The sequence below is a fragment of the Gouania willdenowi genome, unplaced genomic scaffold, assembly GCF_900634775.1.
Source record: "Gouania willdenowi unplaced genomic scaffold, fGouWil2.1 scaffold_82_arrow_ctg1, whole genome shotgun sequence".
NCBI lineage: Eukaryota > Metazoa > Chordata > Actinopteri > Blenniiformes > Gobiesocidae > Gouania > Gouania willdenowi.
This window is the reverse complement of record NW_021145248.1, coordinates 109,607-121,553: the sequence shown is the minus strand read 5'-3', so window position 1 is coordinate 121,553 and position 11,947 is coordinate 109,607. Positions and strand designations below refer to the sequence as shown.

Here is an 11,947-nt window from a genome sequence, read left to right as displayed (position 1 = left end):
TGTTGCACATATTGGATGTCGGTATCGTTTACTTCACTGTTAAAAAAACTTGATGTCATGTGCTGTGATTTTTGTTTGCACTGTTCTTAACCTATAAGTATTTAAATGTATCTGTTTGCAGAGTACTGCATCATGTTTAAATGATCTGAGTTGAAGACCTGTTTCCATGCACAGTATTGCATATTGTCATATATTTTGTTCATTCATACCTGTAGCCGTATATGGAAAGAAATGCAATGTTCATGTGCAATGTTTTCTAAGGAAAAAAAAATTGTAATCCAGCATTTTTGCAATGCTTTTTTTGTTTCATGTCAATGTGTTTTTGACTGATATCCATTTGTGGATTAAAAGTGGTTGAAGATATTTTGTTTCCATCCCTTTTTTTCTCTGAAAGATGTGATGCGTGTAGTGGCATAAGATGTGGTTGTAATTGTAGTCTTTGCAAACTAGTTTTTAGTGGTAGAAGATCATTTTTAAACTAACATAAAATATTTTATATAGTTATACATTTTAAAATTAAATCTAATTTAAATGATTAAATTTGAGTTATTTAATGATAGATCTATGTTCAATTAACATATATATATTTTTAAAGCTTAACAAAATAGTAATATGTTAAAACACCATGAAAAAATTATTTGAGTATAGCGTATGTAATTCATGTAATATGCACGTGATTTTTTTATGTTGTCAAAACATAACTTTATTTAGTGGAACCGCTTTCAATGATTTTATTATGTTGTAACAACAGTTTTCTTTTTTCAGTGTGGAACATGAACAAATGAATACATATTTACATGTTTATTTGTTTCAAAAAATTAGGTAGGGTGTGTTTTTTATTTATTGTTTGTAACTTTTACTAAATATTTGCAAAAATACAAACTCCATAAGGATAATGAACTCAACTTCCAACTTCTTCAAAAGCAAAGAACAAAAAAGGGGTACATTTAAGGAAAATAAAAAACTAAATATTGCACAATAACAAATATGGTGTATCAGGGCTCCCTTATATAAATCCCAATATTGTCTTTTTTTCTCCCACCTTGTTTACACATGCTGTTGAAGGTCAACACTACATGTAGTGCAATTTTTTTATGACAGCTATGCATGTTAAATTATTGAAATGAAATAAATACCTCAGATCTCTCTCTACTTTTTTGCCATTTTATTTAATTTTGACAAAAGAGTTTCACATCCAATTATAAAATAACACACAAGTAAATGAAAGTCAATTTAAACATATTAGTAACACGGTCAAATTACACATGATTAATATTATTAGAGGAAGGCATTGCAACAAAAAAAACCAATATAAATATAAAATTAACAAACCAAACATTAATTGAACTGAAATAGCTGCAGTTTGAAGACATTAGTGCACACATTAGTCACTTTGCCACAAAACAATACTACAATACTAAAATTGCAGTAATGAACACACATCAACTTAAACAATTGAAGTTCTCAGAGGTATTGCACAAATAAACTATTAACCAAAAATAGTGTGATTTTCTGGTAGTGCTTTATAAAGCAGCATTAACCAACACAAGCTAATAAAGCACCATCCATCCATCCTTCAGTCCATCCTTATTCATTTATTCTCCTGGTTTTCCTGCAGGTGAAGTCATCTATGACATCGTCACATTTCCTCAGTGCATCTGAAGGGGAAAAAATAAATATTTTGAACCCAATGGCTGATCTATCAAGCAAACCAAGTCGTAGGATATGAATGATGTGATTAGAAATTGTTACATATTTAAATATTGATAAAAGCTGTGCACAAATTTAAGATGTAGCACTGTCAGGTTCTGTTTTGTTTGTGTTTAGCACTTTTGTTCTGAGTCTTTGTTTATTCTGTGTTTTAGTTTAACTCTTGTCTGTGTTTCAGGTATTCCTGCTTGTGGCTCCACCCCCAGTGATGTCTGTGTGCTTGGTCGGTGACTGATTAGCTCCCTCATGTTTCCACCCAGGTGTGGCCCATTCCCAATCAAGATTCCCTCACTATTTAGCTGAGTGCTTGGACACAGTATGACTGTGGGATCATTGTAATGTTGACCCTCCTCGTGTTCTGCTGCGTTTGTTCCCTGGTTTTCCTTGTGCCTTGTTGGATTTAGTTTTTTTGTGATTAAACATGGAGTCTTTTGAACTTTACACCTGCCTGCTGCTTAATTCTGCCTCTGCTTTTGGGTCCACACCCACACCATACCATGACAAGAACACAACATTCATCCACTTTTATTTTGCTATTTATTATTTATGAAATAGATTGATGCAGAATACTAATAAAATAAATGGTTATCTACAGAATACAGTTTTAATAAAAGTAAAATGAGGGATATGAATTATCCAACATTCAATAGTTGGACAGTCTAAGTTTCCTCTAGACTCGTGTTCATTTAAACATTCTAAAATGTATCAAAAGAGCTGGTGTTAAAGTCTTCATTAAAATAGGAATATTAATAATGTTCCTAATATTTTATCCATCTATAATATGTTTATCTATCTATAGGTCAAGTAATTTATGATGTAGATCACAATTAAAATAAATTAGGCCTCGGGGCTATCTCTATTAAGATAATCCTAATTGTATGAAACACAAACTGTGATGTCAATATTGACATTTGCATAAAAATACATAGTTATCTTAAAATGAAGTGAAACTACAATGAAATAAATTGATAGTTTTGTGAGGCTAGTACTTTATCTGTTTTTGTTTAGCGCTAACTGCGAGCAGTGCTAACATACCTTAGCATGGTCGCTCTGCTAGCTTGTTGTCCATGATAGTCAAGCATTGGTTTAACTTTGGCTTTTCCACGTTTTTCGATAAATGTTTAGCTGCAGCCGCTAAAAACCACGCTCCGTACAAACCACGCCCTATCGATCTCCCTGAGCCAATACCTGGACATGAACCTTTCCACTAACCTCAACGCTACCACCTCCATTTCATGGCTAAATTCAAGGTTACATTAAAAAATTTCTTCACCGGCCACCGCCGCACATGTGGGCGTTTTTTAAAAGCTCAGTGCATTGAACAATTGCTTGTAGGGGGCGTCGCTTACTGTAAACCCGGATAAGTTCAGAACACTTAAATCGTTTGAGGAAACCAATTCTCTTCAAATGGTTTGAGTTATTGACCCAAAACAAAAAACTAAATGATTTAGAGTGAACTCAAAATTAAAAATGTCACAACTTACTATATTGAGTCATAGCCAGGTAATGTGTTTAAGTATTCAATATTTCAAAACTAATTTGTTTAAGTATGATTAACTTAAATCATTACGGGAAGTACTAATAGAAAACTCAATTGTTTAAGTAGTGCCAATATTATAAAACTCACTTGTTTGCGTAGTGCAACTATAAAGCTCATATGTTTAATAAAAGTTAACTTAACATGTCAAGGCAAACACTCAATACTTCTAGTACTATCAATAAAAAAAAGTATTTTTATTCTTAGTACAGTCACCAATTACCACAAAAGGTATTTTGAAAACCTTTTTATTCATAACAAAAACAATAATTTAGTTTTCCTGTGAACAGTCCTACAATTTGCACACATCGTGTTTCTAAAAAACATTCCTTTCACAAACACTACATTTTAGTAGTTCAAAGCCACTTCTAAACATTAATTGTGGTCTCGATGCAGTCTCTTTAAAACACATTTGACTTCCAAGAAAACATTTTCTTTCTAAAATTCCTTTTTAACACATAAAACTGTATAACAGTAGTAACAGAGAACTTTTGTGCGACACACTGGGTAAGAGGTTGTAACAGTAAACACTCACAATAATTTTAACATGTTTACCCATATGAAAAATCTAAATAAAAACCTATGGAAAAAGGAATGTTCCCATCCGCCAAAAACAAAAGACAAAAAAAATAAAAAATAAAATACAATAATGACTTTCTGATTTTGAGTGAACATTCAATGCGTCTATGCTTACATAGCAAGCTGATTTTTCAGCCTTTGCAGTTTGGAGGAGGATTGTTTCTTCCCAGATTCAGCATAATCTGCTGAATGAAGAGGAATGTGCTCTTCAGGCACTTTGGGTACTCCAAGTGTAGTGCATAAGTCAGTCCAAACAGGAGACCCATTGCCAAAGGAAGACTGCAGATGGGACCCATTACCATATTGCCCTCCAGAAGGATCCCCACTTGGGAGGGGTTCAATTCTTGCTCTGGACTTCCGTCTTCACCATTGAAGATGATTCCTATGGGGATTTCAAGGTCACCATCCGCAGCATTCTACAGAGGGGAAAAGAAGAGTCAGTGAGTGAACCTGTTGGTGGAGAGTAACACAAGTACAAAAGGTCAAATTATTGTATTTATAGAAATATATTATTTTTTTAATTTGAGTACAAGTTATATTTCCAAATTAAAAAACTAAGACACATTTTGGGAATTTGTATGGTTTATAGTCATTATACAACTGTACAATGAAGTTTGTCCTCTGTATTTGACCAATCCATCAATGCTGCTGGGGCAACACGTCAGAGAGGGCCTAATATATATTAGGCCTCCTAATATATATTAGGAGGCCTAATATATATTATAATATTTTCTCACATTTAACTGCATGTTTTGATGAAATTTTCAGTACTTCCTATGTTTGTTTTGCACAATTATTTTGCCCAATTTCTGGAATATCCAAATTTAGCTCCATTCCTCTGCTTAATCTAATGTTTTCATATTTTTTTCACATTTCATTTCAGGCATTAAAAAAAAATAATTACAAATAACTACTTATAATTAAATATCTACAAAACATAGTGAACATCTAATCAAATTTAGATGACGACACACCGCTGTGTCGTCACGTCCGAGGCACTGGTGGGCAACGCAAATGTATTAAATAGATAATAATAGTTCTATGGCGGGTGAAAACATCGTTCACAAACAGAGCATTGCTTCTGTGAAAAGATAGGCGCTGTAAGAGATCTGTGATTCAAATAAACAGCTCTTCAAGCTCGGAAAAATCAGCTGTTTACCCACCAGTCACCAAAACATCTGCTGAAAATCACGTTATACAATACAAGGGAATTCGTAACCTCACAATGTATCTGCCTGCGGGCACCGTGTGGATCCCGCTGGTTACCGGTCTATGCCAGGGTCATTAATAGCAGAGCTCACCGCCACAGTGGGGCCTTTCACGGCTGCAGATCGGAGCTAGCGTTAGCTACAACGTGGACTCGCCCGAGTTTAGAGCGGCCTCTAGTAAACGCTAACGGCGCTGATCCGCTGTCTTAAATCGAAATGAGTGACGTTCATGTCTGAAACTTGCCTTTGCCGTCGTGTACTCCTCATGCTAACAGTAGCAGCATGCTAACCTGCGTGGTGCGGAGAATCATTGCCAGTCGGAGACTGACAGAGACAAGCCACTGTGTACCGTATAAAATAAGAACCAACAAAAATGAAGAGAAAAAATGTGCTGAAAAGCATTTTCAGTAGATTCAATTAGCATGCGAATTTGCGTAATTATGTAACATAAAAACATTTTTGCTTAAAGTTGAAATAAAAAGATTTAACTCACCAGTTTGTGTGGATATTTGCTGTCTATCGACTGTAAACTGGGGTAAAAAATGTCCGAGCCCAGGAAAACCATCAAAATGGACTGTTTCTTCAACTGTTCTGACAAACAAGACCAGACGTGTCCTCGGTTCCAGTCCCGGGCAAAATTATGGGAGGGGCTATAAAAACTTAAAAATAGCGAAAGTGCTTTAAACTTAAAACAATCAGTAATAATATGATTTACTTTTATTATTTGAGTGTTGCCTATAAAACTTAATCTCCTATACAAATTTGCACTCAAACTATACTTTTGAATAAACTTAAAATTGAAAGGACCATGTTAAACTTATTTATTCAAGTGCATCACATGCAAAACAATAAAGGTTAAGTGCATTCAACTTATACCAATGAGTTCTGTCTGCCACAGTTATATGATTTTAGTTTTACGAAGAAAATGAATCACCATAAGTGATAGTAGCTAAACCATTTGAGTGCAATTAACTTTTGGGTTTACAGTATACTGCACCTGTGGCTGCAGTTGTGTATTATTGCATTTTTCCTCCTCTTCTTCACGTTTTTTTCTTCCCTGGGCACCAGATAATTAGTTTGGTTTTATAGGCATGATGACACCACTTGCTGCAGCAACAGGGACGGCGCTACACCGAGGCTAGGAGGCACTATAGCCCCGTCAGGAATATGTGTAGCCCCAGTTAAGCTCCTTGTGTGTGAGTGATAGGGGATGGAAGGGCGGAAGAGTCTTTTTCATGCATCATTTTAACATTCACCAGCAGTCCAATGCAATAGATAATTAAGAAAAAAAAGAGTTTCTGTAGAAAATGAAGACCAAGAGACAAATTTTTACCCATTTCTATCACACTACCTGTCATCTCTGCTTCATGTGAATGCAATTTTTCCTGCATGCGACGCGTTAAAACATACCTGAGAAACCGAAAGTCAAACCCTCAACTCAGCAATCTTGCCTGTCTGTCCAAACACGCAGAAACAACAACAAACACATTGTTCTCCTATAAAACAACTAGGGTGAGTTAGTTCTTCTCTGACGTTTTGCATTTTAGATTTACTGTCTGATTATTGGCAGGAGAAAGAGTGGCTGTCAGGTGTTGAATAGGTGACTTTTGTTTATTATTTTTTTTGTTGCCATTGCCTTGTGGTTAATTGTATTATGCTTAACTAATTTGTTAAATATGCTTTGACCAAATTTAGTTAAAACTACAATCTCACAGGACCTGAAGTGGACCTCCCACATAGACACAATCAGAAAAAAGGCACAGCAGAGGATGTACTTCTTGCATCAGGTGAGGAAATTCAACCTGGCCCAGGAGCTGCTGATCATGTTCTACACCTCCATCATTCAGTCTGTTCTGTGCACCTCCATCACTGTCTGGTTTGGATCTGCAACCAAACTATACAGACACAGACTACAACAGTTAATCAGGACTGTAGAGAAGATCATTGGTGTCAAACTGCCCTCTATCCAAGACTTATACCTGTCCAGGGTCAGGAAACGGGCAGGTAACATCACTGCAGACCCCTCACACCCTTCATACAATCTGTTCAAACTCCTCCCCTCTGGCAGACGCTACTGATCACTGTACGCCAAAACAACCTGCTATAAAAACTATTTCTTCCCCCAGGCTGTCACTCTGATTAACGTTAAACAGTCAAAGAGTGTCAGACCTGTTGCTGTGAAATAACCATGGAACTTAACATGTAACAACCCTGGAACAATCTGTCACTGAGAATATTCATGTACATACTATTTAATTTAAATGTTCACCTGCACTACTCATCACTGCACTACTACTACTACTACTACTACTACTACTACTGCTACTACTACTATTACTACTACTACTACTACTACTACTACTACTATTACTACTATTACTACTGCACTATTAATTTTATTATTAATAATCGTTCAGTAATAATAATAATAATAATAATAATAATAATAACAATTATTATTATTATTATATATTATATGTATATGTATATTTACATATTATGTTTATATTTTTTCAAGTTGATTATTATTTAATGACATCACTCACACTGCACTACTACTACTACTGCACTATTATTATTATTATTATTATTATTATTATTATTATTATTATTATTATTATTATTATTGTGTTACTGTTATGTTATATTATTTTATTAAGTTTTGCACATATTAGTCTAACTACTGTTTATATTTATGTTTATATTTTTTCTAGTTGATTGTTATTATTTGATGTTTACATTTTTAGAGAGAGCACAGTTCACCAAGTCAAATTCATCGTCTGTATAACATACATTACATGGCAAATAAAGTTGATCCTGATTTATATCTAACATTCTGTGTTGTTCAACTTCTTTTATTAAAGAAAAAATGAGAAACTCCTTATAAAAGTAATGTAATTTTTTGTTGTTGCTGTTGTTTGTATTTATCAGCACCCCCACATCTCAATCCTACACCCCTTAGCACTGGGAGAGAAAACATCCTGGGCCGTGCCTGTGCAGCAGTAAACCCACCTCAGCAAACCGTCCACAGGTGTCAAATAATGTGAGGGGTGGGGTGGGGAGGGTTGGAGTAAAACTATTTTTTTAACTAAAACGATTTATTAATAATGCTAATAATATCAGCACTTTGGTTGTTAAATTTTTAAATTTTCAATTTCTTTTATTTAGTTTTTGTCCACTCAGGCATTTTGGCGCCCCCTGGCTGTATGGCGCCCTTAGCATTTACCTATATTGCCTATATAATGGGCTGACCCTGACCACATCCTCAACCAATCAGGAGCATGTTAAAAAAGAATCACCTTCTTAGAATCTACCGTTTCCCTGGAAACCACACTGGAGATGAAAGAGAGCTGTGACTTAGACAGAGAGCAGTTCCATCTTAGTCAACATTGTGAAGAAGACAGTTTTTGTGACTTTTAAAGACGTTGAGTGTAAAATGTCCACTTTTCTGTGTTCTGATACTTCAGCTGCAGCAGGTAAAAAAGACTCAATGAGAAACAGGGTTTTTATACTATAGATAGGGACTTTAGACTTGAAAGTGGCTTGTGTATAAAAAATCCACACATGTGAAAAACTTTTAATGTCACAAATGACAAGAAAAACTGTATAGACTGATGTTTACACAGAATTTTAGCTGTAAACTTGTAATCCAACATTTATTCACATATTTTTTTAATTACTTGCGCAAATGATTGTTTACCGTAATTAAAAAAACATGTGAATAAATGTTGGATTACAAGTTTGAAGCTGTCATTTTATGTGTAAATATCAGTCTCTAAATGCTTTTCCATCATTTGTGTAAATTTATTTCACGTGTGTGAGGATTTTTTATACACAAGCTCAAATCACATTCTATAAGCTCTCACATTTTGCAACATATCTACCTTTATATATTGCTTCTATACAACAGTATTGCAAGCACATTTTGTTAAACATTTCCTAACTGTCAGTTGATTAATGTCTATATCAGCACTCATTGAATGTCTCTTGTCCAGTCAAATGACTAATTGTTGTATAAGTGTCATTAAGGCCCTTCCTCACAACACAATTATGTGGTCACCTTTGTTCACTACAGACACAGACACAGACTGAACTACTCAATACTGACCCTCTGTTCTTTCTTTCCACACTCACAGCAGGTGAACGTCCAGTTCTCCGCAGCAGCACTGCAGATTACTCCATCCTGGAGCGTATTGGTGAAGGCGGCTTTGGGAAGGTTTTGAAGTGCCAGAACCTTAAGAACAACAAGACGGTGGCTGTGAAAATCATCAAGGAGGGCTATGAAGACTATTTTGAGCATGAGGTACCTGTTTACACCTTCTAACATTTGATGGCTCAGGTTTCTCTACTTCTAAACTCTATGAACAATATTTTTGTTATTAATGTGTAATCACTTTAACATGGTATTGTACTGTTCAATACAATTTTGGGAAAACACAAATCTAGTTTTAAAATATCTGTATATTTTTAACCCAATATTCCATCTAGATATCATATCGATAAACATGTAAATGTAAAGCTAATAGCCATTGTCCATTTACACTTGTTTGTATAGCTTTTGTACTTATTACTTGACATGTTTGTTAATATCAACATTGAAACCAAACTTTGTTCACATTTGCACTTTTGTGATATTTGCAAATTCACAATATAAGATTTTCTAAGACCTGTTGGAACCAGCCAAAGTATTTAACATCTAATTGTCTTTTTCTTCTTCTGTTTTTTTTTCCCACAGATTTCAATGCTAAAGATAATTAGTGTCCTTGATACTGACCGTACAAATTTGCTTACATTTTACGAGCATTTTATGTACGTGGGCTACAATTGCCTGGCATTTGAACTTCTTGAGATGGACCTTTACACTCTGATGGAAAACCGAGAGTGGGAATCCCTGAGTGTGAATTATATCCGTCCAATTGCTGAGCAGGTATGGTTGGCACGCAGAACTTTAGACTTACTGCAACACCGAAACAAAAAATGAAAGAATTCCTGATTTAAAACCTGAGCTCATATAGCAAATGGACAATGTTTGTTCTAAACCTGTGTCTTCTGATCTCGTTTCTGCAGCTATTGGTGGCTTTAGATGCCCTAAAAGGCCTTGGAATCACACACGCAGACATAAAACCTGACAATGTCATGGTGGTCAGTGGGAATATCCAGGAACTGAAGGTGAAATTAATCGACTTTGGTGTGGCTGTTAAAACTTCCAGCATGAAGCCTGGCCTTGAGATTCAGCTTATAGGATACAGGTAGGAGGATTTCTCCTCACATGGCTTAGCTGTGGTTAGGACAAATCTGTAATGCATTGTATTGATATGTTGGTCATAGATTCTCACTCTTATCTCACATCCTTTCTCCTCAGGGCTCCTGAAGTCTCCATTGGCCTTCCTGTCAGTGAGGCCATTGATGTGTGGGCCCTTGGTTGTTTGCTTGTATTCCTCTACATTGGAGAAAACCTCTTCTCTGTGTTCTGTGAATACCAAATGATGAAGCGTGTTTCAGAGCTCCTTGGGTTACCGAGGGACGACCAGCTTCAGGCTGGGGCTTACACCAGTGTCTTCTTTTGTGAGGCTGAGGAGGGCTCAAAATGGCGACTGATGGTAGAAGTTTTTTTTTTTTTTTTCTGGTAAACTCAAGTTCACCAAAATGTAACTTTATAAGGAATTTCATAACACTCATCTTGTTTCCCCAGACACCAGAGGAATATGAATTTCATAACTACATCTCAACTAAGGAGGAACACTATAGTGTTAAGATCTCTACTTTGGATGATCTGGTCAATGTAAGTTTTTCATAAATGTCAAAATAAAAAACATTTCAAGCAGTTTCCAAATCTAGTCATTGTTCTGATTAAATCTTGACTGTCATGCAGCTTGTGAGAAATCTTGACCATAAACTACTTACCGATATGTCTGATGTGTGAGTTTATGTAATGACCAGTTTTTTGTATTTTAAATGCAGGTTCATTCAGGAGAAGAAAGTGATGAGGTTGAGGACAGAGAAGCCTTCGTGGACCTGCTGAAGCAGCTTCTCTGCTTGGATGGAAATGAAAGGATCTCTCCCTGTCAGGCTCAGTTCCATCCTTTCTTCAGAACATCCCACCTCAACCAGCAGGAGACCATCAGACACCCATCAACCCTCATTACAGGCTGATGAGACCTCCTGCCATGCATCAGATGAAAAGTCCTGTTCTGGATGATGCCTCTGCATCCAAGTCATCAGATAGAGACACACTGAAGTTGCCACTGCAGAAGCTGATGGTCTCCCTCCTCTAACTGACTTGGACTTGGTGTCTGCTCCCACTCCTCATTTAAATGATGACGTTCTGGATCAGTCTTCAGATGGAGTTACCGGCTGTTTTGTTTCTTTGAAGAAGAGGATTCAAAACCATTTCAAAAGAATCAAGACTTTCTTTTTCAATTGCTAAACGCTTGTGTTGTAAACACATATATGCAATAGTTGTTTGAAATAATTTTTTTGGATGTTCACAATCATTTTGAAACAAATAAACATGTAAATATGTATTCATTTGTTCATGTTCCATGTTCTTCTTCCGGTTATAGTTTAAGAGCCTCTACATCTCATTTAATATAATAATTGACTTAAACTGGTGGTGATCAAAGAACAGGTGTGGAAAAACGCTAGAACCTTGATTGTTCTGATTGACTCAGATTTGACATTCAGCAGTTAGATTAAATCAAAAACAAAAACAGCCTTCCACCACCTAAAGAACATCTCCATCTCCTTAAAGGTGCCGTGCACACCTCTGAGATCCCTCTCTCCCAATCCCTCCCCGCTGCTCTCTAGCCCTGCCTCCAAACTTCCCAAAGTCCCTCCCACAGGAGCTAACAAGCTAACTTTAGTCCGACAGCAACATCACAGTAATAAAACATGCTCTGTTAAAAGCATATTA

General features: G+C 35.9%; 1 protein-coding gene across 1 annotated transcript; it reads left to right on the top strand.

Moving 5' to 3' along the window:
- Positions 1–8,424: 8,424 nt before the first annotated feature.
- Positions 8,425–11,187, top strand: LOC114460854 (homeodomain-interacting protein kinase 2-like). The gene is made up of 7 exons (XM_028442720.1): positions 8,425–8,510; positions 9,171–9,337; positions 9,770–9,961; positions 10,102–10,283; positions 10,397–10,634; positions 10,727–10,816; positions 10,996–11,187. Exons 1-7 carry the CDS (start codon positions 8,471–8,473, stop codon positions 11,185–11,187), a joined length of 1,101 nt encoding a protein of 366 aa, XP_028298521.1. The 5' UTR covers positions 8,425–8,470.
- Positions 11,188–11,947: the final 760 nt, after the last annotated feature.

Coding starts and splice junctions, on each gene's coding strand:
- LOC114460854 (XM_028442720.1), top strand. CDS start 8,471: ATGTCCACTTTTCTGTGTTCTGATACTTCAGCTGCAGCAG. Junction 9,962..10,101: donor TCCGTCCAATTGCTGAGCAG/GTATGGTTGGCA, acceptor TCGTTTCTGCAG/CTATTGGTGGCTTTAGATGC. Junction 10,284..10,396: donor ATTCAGCTTATAGGATACAG/GTAGGAGGATTT, acceptor CTTTCTCCTCAG/GGCTCCTGAAGTCTCCATTG.